Source organism: Pteropus vampyrus, unplaced genomic scaffold (assembly GCF_000151845.1).
Source record: "Pteropus vampyrus isolate Shadow unplaced genomic scaffold, Pvam_2.0 Scaffold40, whole genome shotgun sequence".
In the NCBI taxonomy this organism is placed as follows: domain Eukaryota; kingdom Metazoa; phylum Chordata; class Mammalia; order Chiroptera; family Pteropodidae; genus Pteropus; species Pteropus vampyrus.
Genome location: NW_011888821.1, coordinates 4,665,666 through 4,692,670, shown reverse-complemented (window position 1 = coordinate 4,692,670; position 27,005 = coordinate 4,665,666). Strand labels below are relative to the sequence as shown.

The window sequence follows — 27,005 nt, the reverse complement described above, 5'->3', positions numbered from 1 at the left end:
TATTGCTACAATACTATTAACTAAACTATGGTCCTTATCCAAATTTCACTATTTTTTGCACTAATATTATTGTTCTAAGAGTCCATATTGCGTTTAGCTGTTTTCTCTCTTTAGTCTTCTCCAACTTGAGACATTTCCTCAGTCTTGTCTTTCACAACCTTCGTAATTTGAAGAGTGCTATTTAGTTATAGGGTTGTCTGATACTTTTTACATTAGATTGAGGTTATGCATTTGGGGCAGGTATATCACAGAAGCTATGTTGTGCACAGTGCATCCTTTTGGGATAAATGTCAGTATCCAGTGTGTATTTATTATTATTATTATTGGTGATAGGAGCCATAATTACTTGGTTAAAGTATTTTCTACTAGGATTCTCCACTGTAAGGTTATTATTATTTTTCTTTTATTTTGTGGGAGTTAATTTGAAACTATGAGAGTATCTTTTACCACTGAAACTTTCCTAATTTAAGCATCTATCAGAGATACCTTTACTTTAACTGTTTTCTGGAGTTGAAATTCCCCTCCAGAGATTTAAAGTTTTCCTAATTTCCTTGAGTAATTTCCTGATCTTCTTTTTTCTTTAAACATTTTTCAGGTATTTGACTGGAATGGTTGATAAAAGGACACTTGAGAAATATGAAAGAGAAGCGAAAGAAAAAAACAGAGAAACTTGGTACAGTAAATTTTTATAACACTATTACTTACTTTTAAAGAAACACTGCCCACTTGATGCTTTTTTGGTCTACTAAAAGTTCTTGATGTCTAAAATAGTGTCTTAACAAAGTTTCCTTTCCTCTCATACTACACAGTAGATCATTTCCTCATGACTTCAAAACTTAGAGAAATTTGGAAACATTCAGTAATAAGAGACTTGTTGAATAAATTATAGACCATCCATTGAATTGGGCCATTACCTAACCACTAAAAAAATTGCATTTATAGACTTTATAGTAACCACGAATAGAACTTAGGTTGCAGTGGAATTTGGGAGGAAGGCAAGAAACATAGTACCTAAGGATAAGATCATTAACTATATAAATGAACAGTAGAAAGAAAAAAAATTGGAAGACATTATTACAGTGGTTGCTTTGAGTGGTGAGAGAAAAGGACAACTTTTTTCTTTTTTCTAACCTTATCTATTTTATTTTTAACTAGTTTTATCTGAATGGAACATTGATGGTGGGTTTTTTTTATTATATTGCTCAGTATTAAGGGGGGAAATCTATTGTTATACTAAAAAATGGATTACATACTATGAAATACAGATGAGGTAATCGCAAGTAACTCCTATTATGGATGATTTGAACTTATATAATTTTTACATGGCAAAGTAGTGAAATAATTTTTAGCATGTAACTAGCATGTAACTGTTGCTCCCAATTAGCAGGTTAGTGGCCTTCACTTTGAAAAATATCCTTAGACATCCATTATTTGTATTATACTTAATGCCAGATGATTATAAAAATGAAATATAAAGGAACTTACTTAACTCGCTATAATATTGTCTTTGGTACTAACTACTCTCTATGTTGTCAGCTTATTTTAATAAATAATGTGTGCTTCTAGAATATATAGTTGACTGGAAATAAGTAAAAGCTCCAAGTGTTTAAATCACAATAATGCAAGTTTTAGTCTCTTAATTTTCATTTCTACCCAGTCCTGTTCTTGATTTAAGTGTGGACACAAAGCTGGATGTCATCAATTATACCTTTAATAATAGAAGAATATCTTTAAAATTCTCATGTTCTTATCAGTATTATTTAAAAATTATTTTAGGTACTTGTCTTGGGCCTTGGACACAAATCAGGAAGAACGAGACAAGGGTAAAACAGTAGAAGTGGGTCGTGCCTATTTTGAAACAGAAAAGAAGCATTTCACAATTCTAGATGCCCCTGGCCACAAGAGTTTTGTCCCAAATATGATTGGTGGTGCTTCGCAAGCTGATTTGGCTGTACTGGTAAGAAAGACATTTCCAATTCAACTTTGTATCTGTTAGCAGCCCTGCTTAAGTTATAAATATTTCAATTTACCTTCTAAAAGCTAGAATTTAGGTTGTGGTGAACTATAATATACATGGTCACAACATGGTCACATTTGTCTCACTTTGATCTGCTTAAGAATTCTTTATAATTTGATTTACTTATGAGAATATGTTTCCACTTTCCTTTACCATTGCTGTTATCTATTACTGTGTCAGAAGTGTCCATTAAATGCCAAGCCCACAATTAGGTACTGGGTACAAAAATGAATAAGAAATGGTCTGTTTTCTTGAGACCTTCTGTCATTTTACAGGTTTGTTTTTTTTCCCCCGGTCAATGTTCTGGCACTAAATCACGTGAATTGTAAATATCACAGGCATACTAGATTTTGGAAAATTGGAGGATTGGAAGAAACATGAAATCTTAAACCATTCAGACATTGTGATGTTCAAAAGCATGTATGCTGTAACTCATTTTCTTCTATATTCTTACAGAAAGCTTCTGATAAAACTGCAAGGAAAGATATTTTTCTGCTAGAAGGGTATACCTGAATATGTAAGAATGAACTATTTGATTTCTTGGAATAGGTAATCTCTGCCAGGAAAGGAGAGTTTGAAACTGGATTTGAAAAAGGAGGACAGACAAGAGAACATGCAATGTTGGCAAAGACAGCAGGTGTAAAACATTTAATTGTGCTTATTAATAAGATGGATGATCCAACAGTGAATTGGAGCAATGAGAGGTAAGCTCACCTGTATTACTGGTTTTTTATAGACATGGTAGTGGAATGAAGGATAGTTTTGTTATTGTATGCATTTTTCCATAGGGGTTTTTCTAAACCTAATTTATTTAATGATGAAACTAGAATTTAACTGCTTTACATTATAATTGAGTTATTTATAAATATTCACAGATATGAAGAATGTAAAGAGAAACTAGTGCCATTTTTGAAAAAAGTTGGCTTCAATCCCAAAAAAGACATTCACTTTATGCCCTGCTCAGGACTGACTGGAGCAAATCTTAAAGAGCAATCAGATTTCTGTCCTTGGTACATGTAAGTAAACTTTTCTCCCTTAAAAAAAAAAAAAAAGTTCATCTTAATAAGTAATTTAAGAAAATATTGACTGTAACCTTGGTTTTAAAAATACCAGGACCTTTGCCCATTTTTAATTAGGTTCTCTTTTATTGATTTTAAGAGTTCTTTGTGCACTGGATACATGTCCCTTATCAGATACATGATGTGCAAATATTTTCTCCCATTCTGTGGGCCATCTTTTCACTTTTCTTTGAGCACAAAAGGTTTGAAATTTTGATGAAATCCAGTTTTCTTTTGTTTGTGCGTTTGGTGTCACATGTAGGAAAACATTGCCTAATCCAGTCATGAATTACTTTCTTCTAAGCCTTTTACATAGTTGTTTTTTTTTTTAGAATTGACATTAAATATTATTTTATATTAGTCTTGTATAGTTTGAACTCTTACATTAAGATGTGTGTTTCCCTTTAGGTTACTTTTTTTGTAAGGTGACATCTTTATTATTAGCTCTGTAAGTTTTCAAATTGGAAAGTGTGAGTCTTTGAATTTTGTTATTTTTTCCTCTCAAGATTGTTTGGCTATTCCGGGTCCCTTCAATTTCCATATGAACATGAGGATTGTTAATTTCTGCAAAAAAAAAAAAAAAGGGCAGCTGGGATTTCAATAGGGATTGCATTGAATCTGTAGATCACTTTGAACATTGCCATCATGACGATATTATATCACCTAATCTATAAAGTATAATTTTAAAGGAGAAATTATTTTATAAAAGCCCAATTTCAGAGCTGGAAAAGTCCATAAAAAGTAATAATAGAGTGTAATCATTTTATTAAAATGCGTGGGCTATTTGCTATAAAATATTTTTCTAAACCATAAGTTCATGGGGAGGCTTTTTCATATTATATTGAGCTATTCTGTTATATTTTTAGTTCTGAGAAATAGATGAACTGCATAATCGGCTGAATGAGAGGAGTATACGGGTAGAATGAAACTATAACCACGTTTTCTGTATAAAGTTACAGTCATGTAACTTCTTAAAATTCTGATATTTATGTTGACTCTAATGGATATTGTTATGTTCTCAGTGGATTACCATTTATTCCATATCTGGATAATTTGCCAAACTTCAATAGATCAGTTGATGGACCAATCAGGCTGCCAATTGTGGATAAGTACAAGGTACCCAAAATGTTCAAGTATAATTGGGTTTTATGGGAGGTAAAATAATTGTTTTAAACTATGAAACAACTTTAATAACAACATAACATACATATCTTTTTTTAATGGCTTATATTATTTAGTGGTATCATAGACCATAATTTATTCAACCAGCTTTAATTATTTCAGCTGTTTCCCAATAAGCCAACAATGATCATCTTTGGAGAGAAACTCATACATGTGAAACTGCTGGACTCAGGATTTGCACATGAAATTGATACATACTGACAAATAACTTTTCATAATACTATGCTAACTTATACTGTGTCACCAACAATATATGAATGCCAGTTTTACCATAGCCTCACCAACACTGGATATTAGTCTTTAAAAAAAAAATTAACCATTATTGTTTTCAACTGGATTTTCAACTTGATTTTTTAAGTTTTGCAATATCAATATATGATGTTTTGCCCCCTCAAATATTGTTCTCTCATTAGCTTCATGCTAAATTTCTTGAACAAGTATTGTTTTTCCAGTTTTATACCTGAGGAAACAGGCTTAGAGATTGCAAGAACCTGAATTTGAACGAGTAGTTCAGATCCTCAAACATAAAATTCTGTGCTGTCTCCTGCCCCATGCTTTCTTCTTAAATCTTAAGCATACTTTTAGTATTATAATTTTGCATATGCTTATGACACAAATGTTACAGACTATTTGTTACTTATCCTTTATTTAAGGTTAATTTTAAGCATTCTACCACCTGATGATCTAATGATTTTCTTTTATGGGTAAGCCTGGCAAGATTTCACTTTATGTTGTTGAACTGTTGTAGAGTGGTAATAAAAATCTGGAACTTGATTTTTCATTTTAAATATTAACAGGATATGGGCACTGTGGTCCTAGGAAAGCTGGAATCGGGATCTATTTGTAAAGGCCAGCAGCTTGTGATGATGCCAAACAAGGTAAGAATTAGTAATGCTCTTTCCCATTTACCTTTTCTCTTGAAAATGTTAGCAAGGAGCTAGAACTTTTAAAAAAAACTCACGGATTTCCATTAAAAGCAACTTAACTTTTAAAATCCAAGATTACATTTTATTAAGTACAAAATTTAAGAAAGAATATGTGGTGTTATTCATTGACAAATGGGGAGGTGTCAGAATTAGCACTGTGTTAGAACTAAAAAATGCACCAAAATAACTCCATTATTTTACAAGAAGTAGAAATCTGGAGTGGTTAAGTGAATTGCTTCCACCTAACACACTGGATTAGTAAGTAAGCCAGGGATGAAAACTCAGGTTCACTCATAATAGTTAGCTTTCTTTCTCTCTTTTTTTTTTTTTGGCTACTATATGTCTAAGATGTTCTTAATTTAGGAGAAAAGAATTTGCCTTTATCATAAATGGATCTCTTCTTAACTCTTTCCTACCTTACAGTGACTTCTTCATCATTGGAGGTTTGTTAAAACATGCAGAATCTCCATGAATTATTCCTTTATTTTATTTCTGACTGCTCACTTGATATTTGCAGATCACAAGTTACTGAGAAACTGTTACCTGTTTTCCAGAGAGGGCTTCTCTAACAACTCCCAAAATGTTGCTTATGTAGGAAAATAGATCTGAATTATCAGAACCTCCAGAGATTTTGTTAGATTTAAGTGAGAATTTCAGTTTTAGGCACAGTGAATTGGAAAAGGTATCCATTGTGCATGTAGTGTTTAGGTATAATTGGCACCTTACGAATAATCCTTTGGAGTTCTTGATGCCTTATGCATTGGATATTAGAGTTACCAAGGTATCTTTGTTCTAAAATGTTTCTAGTTTAAAGCCTGCTCTTTGTAAGGTAATTATCTCTGCAATTTGAAGGTCAACAACATCTTAATGAAAATAGCAGTTAGTTTAAATTTTGTTCAGTTTTGTCTGTAGAGCAGTCACAAAGGTCTAATGTGCTCATGGAGCTGGAAGGAGGGGTGACTGCTTTAATGGGCATGGGGTGTCCTTGGGGGGATGAAGATGTTTTTGAACTGGATAGTGGTGATAGTTGGACAACATGGTGAATGTACTAGATGCCACTGAATTGTACAATGTAAAATGATTTTAAAAGATAAGTTTTATGTGATGAGTATTTACCACAATGAAAGAAAGGTACAATTCATTATGGGCAAGTAACTTAGTGTGGGGCTATACCTATAGGTGAGGGGCCTTAGTATGCTGGTTACAGATGAAGTGGCTGTGCTCTGTGGAAGCTGTCTCTTTATACTAATCACTGGGCAGGTGCAGCATATCTTGTGCTTAAGTGAGCCTTAAAAACTCAGTTTAGTCTACAGCCATGCTACCCTGAACAAGCCTGATCCAGTCTGATCTTGGAAGCTAAGGAGGGTCGGGCCTGGTTAGTACTTGGATGGGAGACCAACTAAGAAGACCAGGTGCTGTAGGCATTTAAAAAAAAAAAAAAAAGGGATTATAATTGACAAGGTCCTTGCAACCTGTGAGGTCAACCAAGGGTTGCCTTGCCTTTAAAAAAAAAAAAACAACTCAGTTCATAGTAGTCCTCCTGAGTCTCTGGAAGAGTTAAATATTTTAAAAGATAAAAGTGCCAGACTATTTTGTATTGAAAATTAATAGGTAGGCAGCCTATGGAATGGGAAAAAGTTATTGCATATCATAAATCTGATAAGGGGTTAATATGCAGAATATATAAAGAACTCTACAACTCAACAACAAAAATAAAACAACCTGACTAAAAACACAAGCAAAGTGAATTAAATAGACTTTTCTCTAAAGATACACGAATGGCCAAAAAGCATGTGAAAAATGCTCAGCATTACTAATCATAAAAGAAATGCAAATTAAAACCAAAATGGGATAACATTTCACATCCATCAGGATGGCTACTATCAAAAAAACAAAATAACAGATGTTGATGAGGATGTGGAGCACTTGTGCACAGTTAGTGGGAATGTAAAATTATGCAGCTGCTGCGGAAAACACTATGACAGATCCACTCTTGGGTATATACCCCCCAAAATTGAAAGCAAGACCTCAAAGAGATATTTGTATACCCATGTTCATAACAGCATTGTTTGCAGCCCAAGTGTCCATCAATGGATGAATGAATAAACAAAATGTACTTATGTACAGTGATTATTCAACCTTAGAAAAAGAAATTCTGATACATGCTACAACATGAATGAACCTTAAAGACATTCTGCTAAGTGAAATAAGCCAGTCATAAAAAGACAAATACTGTATGATACTACTTCTGCAAGGTACCTAGAGTAGTCATATTCCATAGAGACAGAAAGTAGAATGGTGGTTGCCAGGGCCTGGGGGAAGGGAGGGATAAGGAGTTGTTTAATGATATAGAGTTTCAGTTTAGCAAGAGGAAAAGAATTCAGAGTTCTGAAGATTGGTTGCATAACAATGTGTACTTGGTACTACTGAACTAACAAAAATGTTTAAGATGGTAAATATTATGTTCCATGTTTTACAATATTTAAATATTTTTAAATGAGTAAAATTAGAAATTGGTCATTTTTTACTTTTATACTTTATAAAATTATTCCAAGGTGCAGATTGATATTTAGACCTTTTCTAGGTTATTGGCATGTTAACCCTTGGTTCTTAAAAGGAGTTCTTGGAAGCCGATGGTTCTAATGCCTGCACCAGCCCTCTACTTCCTAAACTGGGCTGTAGCAGTAAGGTGAAGCAAAAGAAATGATATCAGAGGATAAAAAACTATCTTGTGATGGGATTTCTGATTTTTGTTCTGATATTTACAAATTCAATGACTTCGAGTTTGTATACGAAAATAAAAAAGTTGAGGTAACTGAATCTGCACGTTTAGTGCAAAGTGGCTTTTCTCCCCTTCAGCACCATGATCTGAATGCTCATTTCTGAGAAGTTGAGATACTCAAGGATATTTGTATAAACTTAAAGCCCATACACTATGTAGACGCAAACATTTAAGATTCTGTGTTATTATGTGTCAAACAGATCAGAGACTTGGGTCTAAAACTTTTTGAACTGAGACAGGGCACCTCACTTCAGTCATCTCAGACAAGACACTGGCATCTATGAAGACAGTTGCAGATATCCTTTCCTTGCAAATGTAGCCTAAAATCACTCGGTGTACAGCTACATGTTGGATCTCTAGATGGAAAAGTCTGTTTTAATACCTTTCATAAACTAAGAGATAATTATAGATTAACTTAATCTTATACCAGCTCTATTGTGTTTAGCCATAAAAGGCCATGTCTGAGAAGGGATTGTTGTGCTGGATTATTTGGGGGAAAAAGAAAAGTGGTTAAACAATACTTGTTTAGCTTTTGTATATGGGGGAGCTGCTAAGTTTCTACTCTATCCTGTTACTGTAAAAAAAATTAGCTAACAAATATGGTTATCTTTCACTTCTTGGAAGCAATTTCAGTACAGAGATATCATTGAGGCATAAGTTACCTTTGGGGAAAGAAAACCATTATAGGGGAGAGGGGTAAAACTACTGGAGTTTAGCAAGTGACAGTTTGTAGAATTCTGGTTTGGAATATGATGTTTCTGCATTCTTCATCATTCATTTACCATTATGAGATCATTTTGTCTTGAAGATGGTTATTTTGTTTTCTGGTATATGTTTTTAAAATCTGAATTATCTCCAAGGGTAGAAATGGAGTAAAATCAAGGAATACTTGTGGTCATTTTCCTCATCTATCTATATATATATTTTTTAAGTTATTATGGTAAAAGACAAAATTTACCTTTAGTGGCATTTAGTACATTCACAGTATTGTGCAGCCATCACCATTGTCTAGTTCCAGAACAGTTTATCACCCCAAAGGAAACTCTGTATCCAAAAAAGTTGATATGCTTTTTAAGCTTAATTGTTCAAATAACTTTTTGAGAAGTACACTCTTCATGTTCTTGAGGGCTGATAGGTAATGGAAGCTATGTCTATTAAATCGAATAGTAATTTTTCATAATAAAAATTACATCTATAAAATTAAAATCCACATAAATTTAATGTTTTAATTTTTAAAAAAGGCAATGCTAGATTATACTGTGTTCTGTTTAGAACTTATTAAGCTGTGCTATTAAAAGATGACAAATTAGCAGTTGCACTTCTGGGATATGATTTTCATTTAAGTTCATGTCATACAAATGTAATAAGTATTTTGGTTAATCAACAAGCACAGAAAATTGTGACTTGCAGCCATTCAGCAAATAGGTCATTTTATGATCCTGTGATGCAGTGAATGTGTCAGAAAACCTCCAATTTTGGTTTCTTTTTAAGCACAACGTGGAAGTTCTTGGAATCCTTTCTGATGATGTAGAAACCGATTCTGTAGCCCCAGGTGAAAACCTCAAAATCAGACTGAAAGGAATTGAAGAAGAGGAGATTCTTCCAGGATTCATCCTATGTGATCCTAATAATCTTTGTCATTCTGGACGCACATTTGATGCCCAGGTAAGCCAGTTATTATAGTTGTCTTAATGATCTCTACTGTCTAAATGAAATTAGAATTTAAGTGCCCTTTGTCCTGATTATTGATGACGTGCCATATGACATTTTATATACATATGTATATATGTATGTACATATGTATATATATGTATTACAACAGCTATGATGTGTATCTCACAAATATAAAATCTTTAAGAGGGTACAAGTTCTTACTGGGGTAGGTAGTATTCTTTGTAAGTTCCTTTTATTTTTAATCTCCTGTTTATATATTATATTACTTCTATTTTGCTCAGTGTCTTTTACCATAAGCAGAGCATGGTTGCTTTGGAAGTCATGGTTTGAGTGCTCATTCAGGGCAAATAACTTTCCAGACAGGAAAACATGCACAATTTCTCCATATTATTAGCAACCTGACCTCCCCAGGAGAGTGGCAGAGTAGATGATGGGTGTAGTTCACAGACTTTTTTGGTTCTTTTACAAGGTATGACAACTAATCAAGTTAGATTTTGATGCCAGATACAAAGCTGTTTACTTTTATTGGACCTTATATAGTGAAATGGATAAAACTATAAGTTCACATCTAAGAGGAAAAAACCTTAGTAGCATGTGAGCAGTAATGATTAACGTAATTCTTTGGGGGAAGTATAGAAGAAAGACTTTCCAGGGAAGAAAATCTGCCTGCTGTGTCTTTTTTAAAGTTTAACTGGGCACTTGCCAAGAAGGTCAGTAGGGTAAGGATATCAGAGTTCATGCTTCGAGGCCAAGTGACCTGACCTATCACTTCTAACAAAAATAAGTTGGTGTCCCTCCTAGATGGTGAGTTACACATTCTTGTGATACTATATTTGGCACTTTAGCACATTCTTTTTTGCCCTGTGGATAAAGATATGAATTTTTTTGTTTGTTTGACAGATAGTGATTATAGAGCACAAATCCATCATCTGCCCAGGTTATAATGCAGTGCTGCACATTCATACCTGTATTGAGGAAGTCGAAATAACAGTGAGTTTTACTTAAGATAATTGGGGGTTTTGTTTGTGTGTTTTAAGACCATTTGATCTTTGAAATTTCTGGTCGGCAATAGTGATGTAATCCTATGCTTAAAGATTATTTTATTTGGCATTATTCCGATGTCTTCTCATCCTTTTTTCTTGGATAGGCCTTAATTTGCTTGGTAGACAAAAAATCAGGAGAAAAAAGTAAGACTCGACCTCGTTTTGTGAAACAAGATCAAGTATGCATTGCTCGCTTAAGGACAGCAGGAACCATCTGCCTTGAGACCTTTAAAGACTTCCCTCAGATGGGTCGATTTACCTTACGAGATGAGGGTAAGCCTTTAAATTGATGTCTAGTAGTACATCTGAGATGCGTAGTAGCTTTGGTAATCTTCATCCGAGTAATAGTGCACATTACATCTAGTTCATGGAGAACTTTGATGCATGTTCTGATATATATTCCTATAATAAATACGAATATGAGTTAAATGAACAGCAGACCAAATTAACCATGCATTTTAGCAGTAATGCTCTTTAAAGGAAGAATTTTGTTATTTTGCTAGTTGTGGGTTTTGAGAGTCATTAACTTACTAAATAACACATTGCTGGGATGAAATCCTTTGTAATATGTGTGATGCCCTTTCAAATTTTTGCTAAGCAAGCCTCTGAGGTACATACACATCTTGTCATTTTTGTGGTCAGAAGAAATCATTTAAAAATCACTACTCATGGGAGTAGGAATAGAAGGGATACACAGATTGATAGTCTTTTAACACCTATTTTTAGAGGTTTAATATTCATATTCTTTTGTGTGTGTGTCCATTTCTGCCTGCCTCTGAGTGAATCTGAACAGCTGTAATTTCTTTTTTTTTTCCTTTTTTTTTTTTTTTAATCTTGCGGCCATGAAATTCTTTTGGTATCATGAAAACAAAAAGACCCTTAATAAACATTTCTCTGTGGAGTGGAAAATTTTATGTAAAACTTTATGGTTCAGTTAAAATATAGAATACTCAATTCACATGTTAGTTCCAATTCCATTCAGCAAAAAAACTATATCTGCTCCATGTGAAGAACCATGCTAAAACACTGGGAGTATAATGAATGTGGGCCCTGTACCTTACTTCAGAGAAATCTGTGTAAAAACAATATTCATTTTATTTTAAAGTCCATAAAATTTTTTATTTTAAAAACTCTCCTTTAGTGATAGTGAAACTGGTTATTGGGTTTGTCCTATTAATATAACAAAATGAAAATTTTTTTTTTACAATATGAGAATTTTAGTTATCGATTATAACCTGATCCAGTCAGACAGAGGAAATTAATGTAGTGAGAATTTTTAACCCCAGGAATTATTTTTCCTAAAGAGGGGCTTGGCTTTTAGGTTTTTCACAAGGTGGAGAGCCCTTTTCAACAGCTTTATTGGAATAATTCAGACACTGTGAAATTGAGCTGTTTTAAGTGTACAATTCAGTGAATTTTAGTATGTTTATCTAGGTGTACAGTTATCACATTCTAATTTTAGAACATTTAGAATATCTAAAAAGAAAGCCTTGTATCTATTTACAGTCACCCCCTTCTCCTACCCCCAGCCCTAGGAAGACACATTATCATTTTCTCTGTATCTGCATTTTTTTGGACAAGCTATATAAATAGAATCATACAATTTGTGGTCTTTAGTGTCTAGTCTATTTCACTCAGCATGTTTTTGAGTTTCAACCATGTTGCCGTATGTATTATTTATAATTCATTCCTTTTTATTGCCAAATAGTATTCCAGTATACCTATACTCCACATTTTCTTTATCCAGGGAGAGATTTTTGATACAAGAAATAATGTCTCCTTTTCAGCTCCCCGCAAAAGACCCACTTATTAAGACTACCTAATCAGAAATCGTGCCTTTGGTGGTAAAGCCAGTTAATTACTAATTTACGTTATAAATACTATTTTTATTATTTAAAATAATAAGCTTTAATACCTTAATACCTTACATGGCCTTGCTGTTAACTACTGAAAAGGTTTTTTGTTTAATTTTACTTTTAGGTAAGACCATTGCAATTGGAAAAGTTCTGAAACTGGTTCCAGAGAAAGACTAAGCATTTTCTTGATGACCCTGCACAATACTGTGAGGAAAATAGACTGCAAAAGCCTACTTCACACCGCCTTCTCTTTATTTTCTGCCCATTGACAAACCTCTCCCCATATTTTGCAAAGTCAGAATTCACAGCAAAGGTCCACATTATGTCAGCTTTCTCATATTGAGAGCTCTGCTATGCCACTGTTGAATTTTTCCCAAGATTTTTTTCTTCCCCTCTCAAACTGCTTCCTTGGACAGATTTGGCAGTAGCTTTGTAAGTGATGTGGACAAAATCACCTACAATAATGAAAACCTACAGAAATTTTTTAATTTTTCATTTCCCTTTAGGCATATTTAGTCCTTTTCCCCCCAGGCAGATCATTCTGAGTGTGCGAGTGTGTGTGCACATGTTACAAAGACAACTACCATGTTAATAAAATATTCAATTTGAAACCCTTTTCGGTATTTGAATTGCTTTTGAATAATGTTTTTTATTGGGATGTAACATTGTTGCATTAGCTTTTTAACTTTACCAAGTAATTGAATACATTTTATTACTTGGACTTTTCTAAACTGCCTATCCACTACTTTAAATGAGGCATTTACAAACAATATTCAAGTTTGTATTAAAGGAAAGAATTGGTTTTGATGGTAATGCATACATACAATTAAATACCTTTATGCAACTGTGACACTGCTTTATTAGGTCAATTTATATTTTAACATTTCTTAAACACAGTAAGTTGTTTTAAAACAGCATACTGTAGTTTTTGTAAGTAAAGCATAATGAAATTATACCCCTAGAGAAAATTCCATTAACTTATTAAATTCGTGGAATTTACAATAAAGCAAGCATGTTGAGACCTGGCAAAAATGCCTCCTTTAGAATTTATAAGAGCTGCATGCATCTAGTAAGAAAACTGTATCAACTGCAAGTGCCAATAATACAAATTACTCAGTTTATTATTTGTATCACTGATTTTAAAGGTTGAGTGATTCTTGCTGGTTAAAGCTAAACCTCATCCAGCAACTAAATGACATACTTAGAGCCATCAGAATCTGCACAGGTTAAAGTTAACAATGAATCAAGCACAGTATAAGTTTTTCTCAACTAGTTGAAATTGACTTTTCTTAAATAGAAAGCTGAAATTTGTTAACTATGATTTGGATGAACCACAATGCAGTACTGTAGTGGCTTTAGATTGAAGGATGACTTTGAAATTTTTACTTTTGTTTTCCATATTTTTTAATTAAAAATGGACATTGATCAACAAAATCCAATAAGTTTGAAGTGTACAATTCAACAGTATGTCACATACATATATTGCATTGTGTTCACCACCCATAGTTAGGTTTCCTTCCATCACCAGATATTTGAAAGTTTTAATGAGAATAAATGAGAAATGGAAGAGACAATTTCTGGGTTTATTGGAAGCCTCCCTTGATTCTGAGTGTTGCCATTTATAGAAGACTTAGCCTCTTTTAGATCATTTATCTCTAAATAAGATACTTCATAAGTTTAATTGACACGATCATTTTTAATGACATGTCCCTTCCCTGTAATCTTCTTCCCCAGAAAAGAAAAGCCTAAACTATTTCTAATCGACAAAACCAGAAACTTAACCCTGTTTTCTTAACTATAGAATTCCCATTCATTTCATGAACGAGGCTACATTTTATGGAGAGAGCAAAGTTATTGTCTACAGCTTCCTACAACTATACTTATGGCTGTTAAACTGCATGAAATTTAAATTATGTCTCCACATCTTGGCTTTTATTTTTCTGGGAAATATGAGAGCTTTAATCAGTACTTGTACTTCGAAGTTATAAAATACTAGCAATTGCTTGGATTTTAATGAATCTTTAAAAGCTCAAGAGTCATTGAAATTACTTCCAAAGTTAAGTTTCCATTTTTAAAAACCAGTTATGTTTGCTTTTAAAACGTTTACACTTTTAGAATATGGTGTGCATGTTGCCAACACTCTTAAAATGACATGGATATCAACTGTGAAGGGCTTACCTCTAAAAAAAAAAAGAAAAAAAAAACATGAACAAATGTAATGAAAAATATTTCATGGATACTTGCACATTTGTGCAAATAGATTATTTAGAAGAAACCTTGTTAAAATTAACCAACACAATATGCTTTATGGACTTCGAAGTTTTTGGAGAAGTATTCTCACGTAAAGTCACTGCATTTTAAACTACTTAACACTGGCTAGTTATTTGGATGAGGAAATAAATGTCCTAAGTGAATTGGCAGTGTATGGAGATACTGGACCTTTGAAAAACAAATACAGATTCCTATGCTGTCATTTTGTCTTCTGCAAGTGCAAGTGCATTTATATAGTTAACAATACACAAAAATAAGGTCAGATTTAGGATATATTATAGACCTAAACATTTTTTTCCCCTCTAGCATAGATATGTTCGAATCGTAATTTTTTTGCATCTTTTTACTTTAATGATGTTCTTTATACAACTTAAATGCTAGATTATTTAATTATAGTTTTTTTTTAAATTAATGAACTGAATTTAAGAAAAGAACGATCATGGAAATAAACACCTAGGGAATTGCCATTCTAAACTTTTTATTTCTTAACTGTGGGAGGGGGAGAAATATAGTACCTATTCTTTGTTTTTAATTTGCAAAAAGGACTTAGTGAAATTATATGTAAAATCAAACCAAAAGAGTTGAACCGAGTGTGTACTGCCATGAACTTATGTAACAGATAGTAAAGTTCTTGAATAATTAAGCCCATGTATATTTCTTTGTTTTGAATTGAAAGTCTTGAAATATGTGATAATTGAATGTAAAAACTTTGTAAATTGTAAAAGTACATGTTGGTCTCTGTAACAAGAGGTAATTCATACTCGTCTGCTAGTTACATAAACTACAAGAACTGCTTTTACAATATGGGATGGACTTTGAACATGATGCCATTGAACAGTTACCCCATCCTCTCAGCTGAAGAAGCACTGTAGATATTTTGTGTCATACTTTCAACCAGATGCAGTTTTGCAACCCAAGAAAATGGTGAACCGATGGTCAGAAACTGCTTCCATGATGAACTTTTGAAAAAACATCAGCCAAACTCCCTGACAATTTTCAGGAACACTAGTTATGACTAGTTACTCCATGATCTTTGATGACTATTCCATATGACAGCACTGTAACACCTTTCCTAACTGGCATGGACTTCCTCTTGGACTGCTGCTTCATGGATGATAACGTCATTGCTTTGGGTAGAGACTTAAGGTAGTCAAGGGACAAACAGTTTTTAGCTCTTTAACATCAGGAACTTTCAACCATTAACCCTTTGTGAAAATTGTGGTTCCAGCACTATAGCTCTGATTTTAGGTTGATTAAGTGTTATATCCAGTGTTGGCCTATGTTATCAGAATAAACTGTGCCATTAATCCTCTCACAGACATATGTAAGGTAGATAGCAATCAAGATAGGGAATGATTTTCTGTCTCCAAATAATAGGGCTTTTATTTCCTCCAAATTTCTCAGTGATTCTAGCAGATGCCATCTAATACATTCATGATCTTGTTTCTTTAGAGATCCTGCCATGGCAGCAACTTGTTAAAAAATGTAATCACATAGCACAACTCAAAAGATTAGATTTAAATTTAGCGCCCAGTTAGTTACATTAAATTTCACATTAAATGGAAAAGGAAGTATTTTTACTTTCCTGTAGTAGTTCAGTGGATTCCATTTGAACCAGTTTACTGCCAGAACCCAGGGTAGATTTGGTTCAACTTGTAATGATTTTGGCTCTATGATAGTACTCTTGATTTTCAATATCCTAGAACATATTAAGTCTCCCCTTCAATAAATACTTTCACAAATTTCTAATCCTATGCTTCCTTGAAACAATAATATGCTAGCCAAGTGGTTTACTAAGGAATGTTATAAGGGCCCTGGAGGTGTGGGAATGTAGATTAATACCTTTATTTTCTCCTATGTAAGGGAAAAGCAGGCATCATGTCTGATTAGGTAGAAAATTACACAGGATTTCTTAAGCAACCCTCTGAAAATTGTCTTTTCTGCTATGTCACACATGCCATTTAAAATTTAACACGGAGACCTCAGGTTTGTGGGCAGCAAAGGTGAAATGACACTTTGTGCTTCCTAAGGCTCCCCTCTGCCAAGCACATTCACTTAATGCTTCAGATGTCAGCCTAAGTCCCTGCTACCTCCTTTCCTGCTGCCCAGCACTATAGCTCTGATTTTAGGTTGATTAAGTGTTATATCCAGTGTTGACCTATGTTATCAGAATAAACTGTGCCCAGGAGTAGTATTTGTGCCGGAGTTGGAGCTCCTGCACTCCTCAGGTGATCATCCACATGAATTAGGTGAAATTAAGGTCTGAGCTTGGAAGGTCTGCATTTCATGGCCTCATACTGGGCTCTCAGAAATCAACACACTTCAGCTAGTTTCTTCTGTTTATCCAAAGGAAATGTGAATCTCTCAGGCCAGGATTTAGTGACTAGTTTTCACTAGACAGCAGGTTAATACCTAGCTCTCAACTTTAAGGAAAAAAAAAAAGTAGGACTGATTAGGTTTGCTGATTTTTAAAAACAATTCCAAAGCATGGCAGAATGCTCTTGTTTGGAATTATGGGAATCCAAGGTAAACCTTTTTCTTAATGATATGTAGCTACCTACTGTGCCTGACTTGGTGCCTGTGTGAGGATTAAGCCCTAAGTCTGCTCTTGCAATTATTCAAATCACTGAAGTTTTAAATTTGCTTTTGTAATAACAATAAAAATTGTCATCTACCTTTTTGAAGAATGTCTGTTTATGATCACCAATATTGTATCATACCATGAGTGTGTGTTTTCTGTACAACCCTTTATTTCTGTATCAGTTACTGGAACCTGGAGATTTGTTGGATGGATCTATCTAATAAGCTGTCACATAAAGAATTTACAAACGTGTGGTCTGCTTGCATATGGTATGCAAGGCCTTTGTACAGTGTATATGACTGAATCTTAACAGCAACCCAGTAGGAAGGTAGAGATGTTTAACAATAAATCAAATAACTATATCACAGTATGTGGTTTTATGTGAACAGAGTTAGGGAAGCATCAGTGATACTACCAGAACTACAAACCTATGTTCAGGATTTTTAAATAATGATCAAGAGACCAAACAGTATTTGCCCTTTACTATACAAGGGCAAAAAGAAATTAATAATAAACAAGGCAATACATACAGTGGCTAATGAAGAGTGGCAGCAATACATTGTATACACTCATCTTTTGAATTAGAATGAGTTCTTAACTTTAGGTGAAAGGAACTACTTCAAGGTTTTGTTACTTAGTCCTTGGTATGGGGCTTTGGCATTACATGAATCTTAGCTTAAAACTTATGAGCAAGCTTGCTATCAAATCAGGGGTTCATATAAAAGTTCTGAATAAATGTTTTTACATTTCTCACACTTTTCTAATCTTAAATGACCAGATTTCCAACCCTGTCCATCAAACATTGTGTTCGTTGTTGGAAGAACAACTTTCTTAAAACTTCAGTGGGTAGAAAACTGACAACAGAGAACCGACAATAGACAATTTTACATTTCTTGGCCCATGGAACCAGTTTCAGAGACACAAGTTCGTTCTATCCAGGCACCTTAAAGCTGAAAAATAGCATCAATTCCTTGGACGCTGTAGCTTTGTAGTGAAGAACTACATACTTCCCAATCTAGAACAAATGATGGCCATTAGAAGTGTATACTAGTTACTTCAATTTCTTCCCAAAACGTTATAGTATGTATTAATTTTTTAAAAAGTAATTCTCATACCTGGTTGAAGATAGTTACTACATTTAGCTTTATCACAATCAACTCTATTATGACTACCTGTAGTATTCCTTTACAAGCACTACCTTTATTTTGGTTGGCAATTACTATATTTAATTCATTTAAATATTAAATGGTTAAGCATGATCAGCTTTGACATGATTAGATTTGCACTTTACAAAGATCACTCCAACTGAAGGACAGAGAATGGACTGCAAGATGCAAAACTGGGAGTAGAAAGACAACTCAAAGCTGTTAGGGAAAAAATGATGACCTCTACTGCAAGGTGGAAGGAATAAAAAGAATTGGATAAATACAAAAGATATTTAAAAGGAATAAACAAGACTGTATTATTAACTATTTGGGGATGAGGAAAAAAGAGTTAAGGATGACTCCCACATTCTGGTTTAGGCAACTAGGCAGTTGGTAGTGCCAATGACTCAGAAAATAGGAGCAGATTTGAAGGAAAGGTAAAGAGTTCATGGTGGGACTTGCCGGGTGTGAGGTCCTAATAGGACTTTTACATCAACATGGGTTTGAAGATGGGAGGTCAAACTTCTTTTCAGTTATCTGTTGATGAATAACAAATTACCCCAAATTTAGTGGCTTAAATAACAAACATATTGTTACCAAGCATGGACTCACTGCCCAATGCACATAGAAGCCAATACTATGACATCGGCTTTTGAGAAAAGGTTTTATTGCAAATTTGACTAGCAAGGAGATAGAGACAAGGCTCATATCTGTCTCCCAATCCAGAGTTCAGAACAAGCTTTTTGTTTTTTCCTTATTTTTCTTTATAATTTTTTCAATTAGGGCGAGCTTCAAGGGGTGGGGGAAAGGCTGGTATGTGGAAGTGCTGGCAGGGCAAGTTTTGATTGGAGAGCTTTGGAACTTGGCCATTTATGGTAAGATAAGGGGCTTCAGCACCGGATCTTCCTGGGGACAACAGACCCTTCACTTCTGAAAGGGTTCAAGTGTTCAAGTTCCAGTCATGTCCCAGTCCTTTGGTTCTGGGTGCAACTGGAGGTCAAAATTGTCTCTGCGCATGCTTCAGCTGCATGACTTGCGGTTTTGGTTTGCTGTCTCTGAAAAGCAACTCAATGTCTTGTTAGAAACAGGATAGAACCAGTTTGGGCTGATTTTGCAGTTACAATCACAGTTTTCATGGGTCAGGAATCTGGCAGCAGCATAGCTAGATGGTTCTGGTTCAGGGTCTCAAGAGTTTGTAGTCATCTCAAGGTTTGATAGGGGTAGGATCAACTTCCAAGCCCACTCAAGTGGTTGCCGGCAGGCTGCCTGAGTTGCCTCAAGACATGGTAGCTGACTTCACTCACAGCAAGTATATGAATGAAGGAAAGAGAGGGAGGGAGAGATGAAGGGAAAAAGAACACTTGGTGGAAACTATAATCTTTTTATAACCTAATCTAAGTAGTGACATCCTCTCACTTCTGCTATATGCGATAGAAGCAAGGCACTAAGTCCAGCCCACAAATCAAGTGGAGGAGAATAAAGTTCAATCACTTTAGTATCAAAGAATTTGTGGGCATATGACATTTTTTAAACCATCACAATCCCACATCCAGATTATTAACTTTCCTAAAGTATAATTCATCACCACCTCCTCTTCTTCCCTACCGCCAGTCAAAAACCTTGTATCTATACAATTCCTCCAAAGTATAAACACTCAGCTTGACCATGAATTAATTCTTTAACCTACAGTTCTAACCTCATGCCTATTCCTTCCCTCTGCACATCCCTAATCCAGCCACTTACTACTTCCAAACACCACCATGCTCTTTCACCTGAATTCATGCCATTCCCTTGGCCTAGAAGTCTGTTTTTCAAACTTGAATGCAGGTGACACAACATCAGATAGCCCCAATGCTCTTTTCACAATACTAGAAAACAGTGATACATGAAGCCTAATGAAACAGTTCATAATCTTGTGCTAAAACTAAATTCTATCTTATACTAGATTCTAGGATAGACAAGTGGGAGTAGGTACCAAAGATTTAAGAACATTTCTCTCCAAGTTGATCAAAGACAGAGTCATTATTAGAGATAAGCAGCAAAACACCCTTCTCCAGCGTTGGTAACATGGAAGGAGCATTTTTAAATAACTGACATGGAAAGCTTCCTATTCCCGTTTTTTTTTCATTTCTCAAAAATTTCTATAGCTAGTTGTAAAAAGACTAGAACCATCCTCAATGTATGAAAAAGCTCCTAAATAAACTGTCGTTTACATGGTGGCCGTTAAAAAAGATGAGGCATAGCATTATGTACTGACTTGGACAACCAGTTAGATACATATTATGGAAAAGTCAACGTACAAAACAATGGGTATAGCAGGTGTTAAAAAAAGATAAAATTTAAATCCAACCATCCGTACAGAGAAGAAAAGTATAAGTAGTCCCCAGAATATCCCTGGCAGGTTCCAGGAGAAACGGGTAACAGTGGTCACCTCCGGGGTTGTGGGGTGGTAGAGACTTTCTACCGCATCCCAGCCCTGCACGTTTACGTTCAGACGCTCTTACCTCCCGCCTCTGTGAGACCCGCAGCTCATACTGGCTCTGGCTCCTCCTTCGCGCCCCCACACCGCTTAACGACGATTCTGGTGTCTCCCGTGCCTGATTCCACGGAATCCTCACCAGCCGCCGGGCGGTGCCCGCCATCCTGGCGTTCGACGAGGCTGTGGCTGGGCAGCATAGTCATTGAGCAAGCGGGTGATGGGGCCAGGATTCCCCGCTCTCCCCACCCCCCACGCGGCCTGCCCCAAGGCGGGGTCCACGGAGAGCGAGTGATCCCACCGGGTGAGTGGACAGGCCTCCTCTCCCGCCTCCAGGCGCTTGCTCGATTTCTTTAGTGGAAGAGGGAGAGAGAGATGTCGCCAGGTTGCTCCCAGCGCCTCACGGAAAACCGGAACGAAAGAGAAGGAGAGTTGCCTCAGGGAAGGGACTCCGCGACTGCAGGATGACGGACACTCAGTTTGCTCGCGCCCGCCAAACCACTACGACGCGACGTCCGGAAGTGACGTGTGGCTGCGCGTCCCGCCCCCTGACTTCCGGCAAGAGGCCTGAGCTCGCGCATGCGGACGGGGCGCCAGCTCTAGGGAGCCAGTTCTGGGATAAGGCACGCGAGTCTACACGAGGTCAGAGCGAAATGGAGGATTCGGCGTCAACCCCACCCGCAACCTCAGCCTCGACTTCAGCGACACCGGCCGCTCCGGAGGAACTGGACAAGGAGCAGGTTCGTGGCCCCTGGGGAGGTGGGTTGGGAAACGGGTGGCCGTGGCCTTGCGAGGCACGGGGTGCCCGGGGCCGGTTCCGCGCCTCTGCGGACGCCTTCAGAGCTTTGGGAGGGTCGCTCATTCGCTGTGCGCCCACCGTTTCCGCTCCTTAATGCTCATGGGTACGCACCTGCTTCCCCCAGCCCTGCGGCCTGGCTCTTTAGAATTGGATTGCAGGTGTAGTTTGGGGTTCTGGAGATACATCTGACTCTGCTTCCCTACGGGTTGACTAGAGCCAAGTCGCTTGATTTTGCAAGCCTCAGATACCTCGTATTTAATTGGGCTCTGAGTACTTGGATGGGAGACCACCTAAGAAGACCGGGTGCTGTAGGCATAAAAACAAATAAATAAATAATAAAATAAATAAAATAAAATGGGCTCTGCAGCCTCCGCTCTCCGGGATCAGAGGACTAGCACATAGCAAGCGCTCGGTAAATGCTGGTTGCAGTGTGTCGCGCGTTTGCTGAGATTACTGCCTTCATCGTTGTGAGCAGAAGCATGTACTATCTGGCACGAAATCTTATGTGGGAGAGACACTTGTGTTCTACGACTTCTAGAAGCAGATACTTCTGTGGTTTCTGATGGATTCTTACATTCCTCTGATTACAGATTGCACGATCCTAGTAGTTATGGTCGGGGAGGTTGCCTACTAAAATAGAACAAGCAGAAAAAAGAGAAAAGGTGTGGGGAGATGGGTAAATGCTAAATTAGATTGAGATTTAATTTATTTGTGTATCTCCACTTTGCAGATCAAAAAAGCAGTGGAAGCTCTTTTGGCACATTCCAGGTCCAGGAAAAATGCGAATGGATTGCTTTTGAATGAGAACGAAAATTTCTTTTTAATGGTGGTATTATGGAAAATTCCAAGTAAAGAACTGAGGGTCAAATTGTAAGTTCTGGTTTTCTACCTTTAATGTTTTTATTTGCTTGGTCAATTATGTGTAACTTTTAGCAATCACATCTTAATTTCTAATGGAAACTTTCCAAACTCAAAATAAAAATCTGAGTTGTAATAAGTAATCATGCCTAAAAAAAGCACATAGAGAATCAGACCTGCTTAAATTTTCTAGAAATTTTACCACTTTTCTGGGCATTTGGTGAACAGTTAACCTAAGCAGTTCTATTGAATCCAAAACCCAGTTTTTGAGAGAATAAAGGTTAGAATAAGTTTAACAGCTTTTGTATTTTCATAAAATCTGTTATCTTTCAGTGTCAAGTTAATTCCAAGTTAAAATCCCTGAGGTACCAGCCTTGCTCCTTTATACAAAGACTGTTAAAAACTTGGCAGTGAACTCATTATAGAAAAGAAAACAGTAACAAATGATTATACATTCTTGTTGCTAGGACTGTTAGGTCAAAAACTGCCCCCCTCTGCAGAGTTACCAGATTTAACAAAGAAAAACACAAGTAATTTTTTAGTATCAGTAGGTCCCATGTAATTTGGAATCTACTTTTACTTAAAAGAATGTTTAAAATTTAACTGGGAGTCCTGAATTCTATGTGACAACCCTGCCTCTGTGTGGAGTCTCTCATTTCCTGAGTGTCGGAAAGCCAGCTCTACTAAAAAAAAAAAAAAAAAGAGTGTGTAAGGTAGTGAGTTTCTTTTCTTTACCCTAAGGAGGGGTAGAGGTCAGGGCAAGAATGAATATAAATGAGAAGACCATTTTGATGGTCATGTTCTATCAGATAGTGTTCACAAACCTGCCCCAGCCAGATGGCCGCCTGTGTTCTTTATTCCACACCTTTGCTCAGGCAGTTTTTCTCTTCTGGAAAGCCTTCTCACTTTGTCTAGGGTGATTTCCCAGCTGCTCACCTCTTGGTGATTTCTGCCATGGAACAGCTTTGCGGCTCACCCAGTCTCGTTTGCTAATGTGTACTGTCATCTCTTTCTTAAGCTAAGTAAATGCTTCCTCAGAACATGTAGGCTCAAACTTCAAGTCAACAAGAGAATGGTTGCATATTTACTGGTCCCTCTTGGTTTGCTCCATGTTTTCTGTTTCAGCTCTTAAGAACTATGTTTTTTATGGAGGCTAGAGTTTTCTGCAAGGTCGAGTTCTGAACCAGAACTGTCCTGATGAAAGTCGATCGTTCTAACACATTACAATGTGTGTGTGTGTGTGTGTGTGTGTAGCAACATATAAAATAAGAGTTATATATGTGCACTGTTTTGGGTGTTCAATTATCTTTTAACTCTTGTTATATCTCAAATATTAATTGATATTTTGGCCTATAGGTATTTGTGGTGATGTACTTCAATCTTAAATCTTTTCTGTACCATGGAAAAGTAGATATATTTTTAAATGTTCTCAGTATAGTATTTGCTTAAATACCATACTGAGAACATTTGAAATAACAGTTATTGAAATAACAGTGAATTTATTATGTCTTTCAAATATAAAAACATACATTCTGTCTGTAATAAAACTTTATTCTTTGGTTCTTTCTGATGTATTTTGCAGGTCCTTGCCTCATAGTATTCGATCAGATTTAGCAGATATCTGCTTATTTACTAAGGACGAACCCAATGTAACTCCTGAAAAAACGGAACGTTTTTATAAGAAGCTTTTGAACAAGCATGGAATTAAAACCATTTCTCAGGTAGGAAGCAGGCAATTAAAAGATTTGATTCAGTTGAAGTGATAAGTAATACATTGCTATGTTACCTAGTATTTCTCTCCGAAGAATATAATTTTCTCTTTTTAATTTAATTCTCCCTGGCTTTAGGTAGGGGATAGTCCATCTTTCCTCTGATGGTTGAGCTGTCGAGGTTTGTTGATCCAAAAGCTCAATGTGTACATCAGTAACTTTTATATCTAGAAGATTTTACAAATAGTTGTTCACTAGGTCATTTCTCTGTACTTCCGGAGCATCCTTTATTTGCCTCTGACTTGACACTTCTCACTCTGTTTTGTAGTTGTTGATGTTATTTCTTTGGCTGAGGTCCCATCTCACTTGTCTCCATTTCTGTCCCCCGCATTTAGCATAGTGCCTGGCACATTTTAGACACTCACATGTTCACTAAACTATGGTCCCAGGACATTTTAAACTCTGAATACATGTTGTTGCCCAAGTACTTCTTCTTGTTCAGGTTCTTAACTTTTTGTGTTTTTATTCTTTCTTATGTATTCTAGATTATCCCCTTTCGGACTTTAAAAAAGGAATATAAAGCCTACGAAGCCAAGCTCCGCCTCCTGGGTAGTTTTGACTTCTTCCTCACAGATGCAAGAATCAGGCGGCTCTTGCCGTCACACCTCGGGAGACATTTCTACAACAGAAAGAAGTAAGTTTCCGAGCATCTCTGGACTCGAGCAACACGAAATCTGTAGACGTGTGTGCATGGTGCTCTAAAAGCCTATATTGTTACAGGGTTCCGGTATCTGTAAACCTTCTGGCCAAGAATCTATCCAGAGAGATCAACGATTCAATAGGCGGAACTGTCTTAAACATCTCTAAAAGTGGTTCTTGCAGGTAGGTAAAAGGCATTCATGTGTATCTGTGTTTAATATTTAGTAATGATTTTATAAACATTTTTTACAAGATAGTGTTAATGAAACCAGATCCTTCTGTTAAAACTAAAATCCATTCCTCGGACGCATTCAATTCTCTAGAACAGTGCTGTCTGATGGAACTTTCTACAGAGATGGAAATGGTCTGTATTCCTGCTCTCTCCTCTTGGAGTCATTAGCTGTATGTGGCTATTGAGTACTTGAAATGTGACCACTGCAGCTGAGGAACTGAATTTCTAATTTCACTTGATTAATAAAATTTAGATAAGCACATGTGGCCAGTGGCTAATGGTTACCATATTGGATAGGGCATTTCTGGATTATGGATAGCAAGGAGAAGGAGATTAATGCTTAGAGAACATTAGTAGTTTTAGGCTTTCGTGTTACCAGCATCATTATTATGTTTTGAAGTGAAGATCCACCTCAGTCCTGGTTTAAACATATTAAAAATCATTTCATAAAATACTTAGTTTGCTGACTGGGGCATCTGTGGATGGGGATGGGCAGAACTGTAGGGTATGGTCCTTCCTCCCAAAGATACCCCTGGAGCCCATATGTACCCAGTGGTCACACACACCCTAAAAAAGGACCACCAAGGTATCTTGAGTCACCAGGTAAGCCAGCCCTCAGCAGTGTCTCCAGGTAGGGCAGGGTGGGGTTTGACCGGGTAAGACAGGTAAGCTCTGGTTTGGCCTTCTACCTGCAGGTGGAAAGCCGTTTAATTGAGTGTCGTTAGGCCACTGAGAAGAGTTAGTCATCAAGCCTGGTCCCCAATTCTCTGGTTATGGCCTGACATCAAAATCGTGGTTCCTGAGAAGCTGCTAGCTACAAGGTCAGAGGCCTTGTTTGTGGGATCAGTGAGTAGCCAGGAGAAAGAGGACAGATAGCACCGTGCAGGCCGATAAGGAGTTGCAGGGGACAGAAATGGAGACAAGTGAGATGGGACCTCAGCCAAAGAAATAACATCAAAACCCATAGTTTAAGGAACACTGTGGACAATTAATTAAAAAAAAAATACAAAAACCTAAACCATTTTTTCATCTTTTTTTCCTACTTTTTCCCAACATAGTAGTTTTCTGTCTTCTTCGCCTCCCACCTTCCCCTTTCCTCTCCACGCCCCCTGTACAGCCCCCTCCCACCCCCTCCTACTTGCTGTTTCTCCATCTGGGAGGCCAAAGGTATGCTTACAGGTAGTTGGCAGTGGGCACACAGAGTGGGCAGAGCCCCGTCTTTGGTTGCAGGGAGGCAGAAGCCCCAGCCCCTCCCTCATCCTGCTTCAGAGACACCTGCCTTTCAGCTGCCATGGTGGGAAGGATGGGGACTGGGTGGACAGGCCGCCCCAGTGGCTGAGAACTAGGTACTTCTGGGCTTCCCATTGGGCTGTGTCTGCACTCTGCTCAACTTGAAAGAATGGGCTTGCTCTTGGCCCGAAGACCGGTACTGTAGGAGGAAGGAGAGTTGTTTGTTTTAGAGGTGGCAGCTGGGTCAGGGCAGTGGAACTTTTATAAAGGCAGGAAGCAACTCTTTTGGGGGTCATTTCTTTCAGAACAGCCACTCCTGGGGATAATTGTCCTCAGAGAAGCTGTGGGCTGACTCAGTGACCTATGTTTTCTGGAATGAAGGTAGAACACCCATCTGACTCTCCTGGCCTCACATTGTTAAGTGCCAGCTCCTCAATCATCTCTTCATGGTGTGACATTTTAGGAGC

General features: G+C 36.7%; 2 protein-coding genes, 1 long non-coding RNA gene and 1 pseudogene across 6 annotated transcripts in view; 3 read left to right on the top strand and 1 right to left on the bottom strand.

The window, feature by feature from the left end:
• The window catches only part of GSPT1 (G1 to S phase transition 1), a 28,206-nt gene extending 15,053 nt beyond the window's left edge, over positions 1 to 13,153 (top strand). For all 3 annotated transcript variants that reach the window (XM_011358383.2, XM_011358381.2, XM_011358382.2), the window contains exons 6-15: positions 596 to 673; positions 1,777 to 1,957; positions 2,567 to 2,721; positions 2,893 to 3,033; positions 4,098 to 4,191; positions 5,055 to 5,135; positions 9,457 to 9,630; positions 10,540 to 10,629; positions 10,787 to 10,955; positions 12,663 to 13,153. In XM_011358383.2, the coding sequence (XP_011356685.1) occupies positions 596 to 673; positions 1,777 to 1,957; positions 2,567 to 2,721; positions 2,893 to 3,033; positions 4,098 to 4,191; positions 5,055 to 5,135; positions 9,457 to 9,630; positions 10,540 to 10,629; positions 10,787 to 10,955; positions 12,663 to 12,715 (1,216 nt within the window). In that variant the 3' untranslated portion in view covers positions 12,716 to 13,153. The remainder of the gene's footprint in view (positions 1 to 595; positions 674 to 1,776; positions 1,958 to 2,566; positions 2,722 to 2,892; positions 3,034 to 4,097; positions 4,192 to 5,054; positions 5,136 to 9,456; positions 9,631 to 10,539; positions 10,630 to 10,786; positions 10,956 to 12,662) is intronic.
• Positions 6,489 to 6,607, top strand: LOC111738612 (annotated as a pseudogene).
• Positions 13,154 to 19,180: 6,027 nt separating the features above from the next.
• LOC111728747 lies at positions 19,181 to 21,492 on the bottom strand. Of its 2 annotated transcripts, none has more exons than XR_002779879.1 (2): positions 21,040 to 21,492; positions 19,181 to 20,403 (listed from the first exon to the last, which is right to left on the bottom strand). It is a non-coding gene; the product is annotated as an uncharacterized LOC111728747 (long non-coding RNA). The 2 variants fall into 2 exon arrangements; XR_895790.2 differs by having other exon boundaries at positions 19,181 to 19,829.
• The window catches only part of RSL1D1 (ribosomal L1 domain containing 1), a 12,004-nt gene continuing 6,459 nt past the window's right edge, over positions 21,461 to 27,005 (top strand). The window contains exons 1-5 of the mRNA XM_011358384.2: positions 21,461 to 21,751; positions 22,541 to 22,680; positions 24,251 to 24,389; positions 24,923 to 25,071; positions 25,158 to 25,259. Coding sequence (XP_011356686.1) covers positions 21,476 to 21,751; positions 22,541 to 22,680; positions 24,251 to 24,389; positions 24,923 to 25,071; positions 25,158 to 25,259 — 806 coding nt within the window. The 5' untranslated portion in view covers positions 21,461 to 21,475. The remainder of the gene's footprint in view (positions 21,752 to 22,540; positions 22,681 to 24,250; positions 24,390 to 24,922; positions 25,072 to 25,157; positions 25,260 to 27,005) is intronic.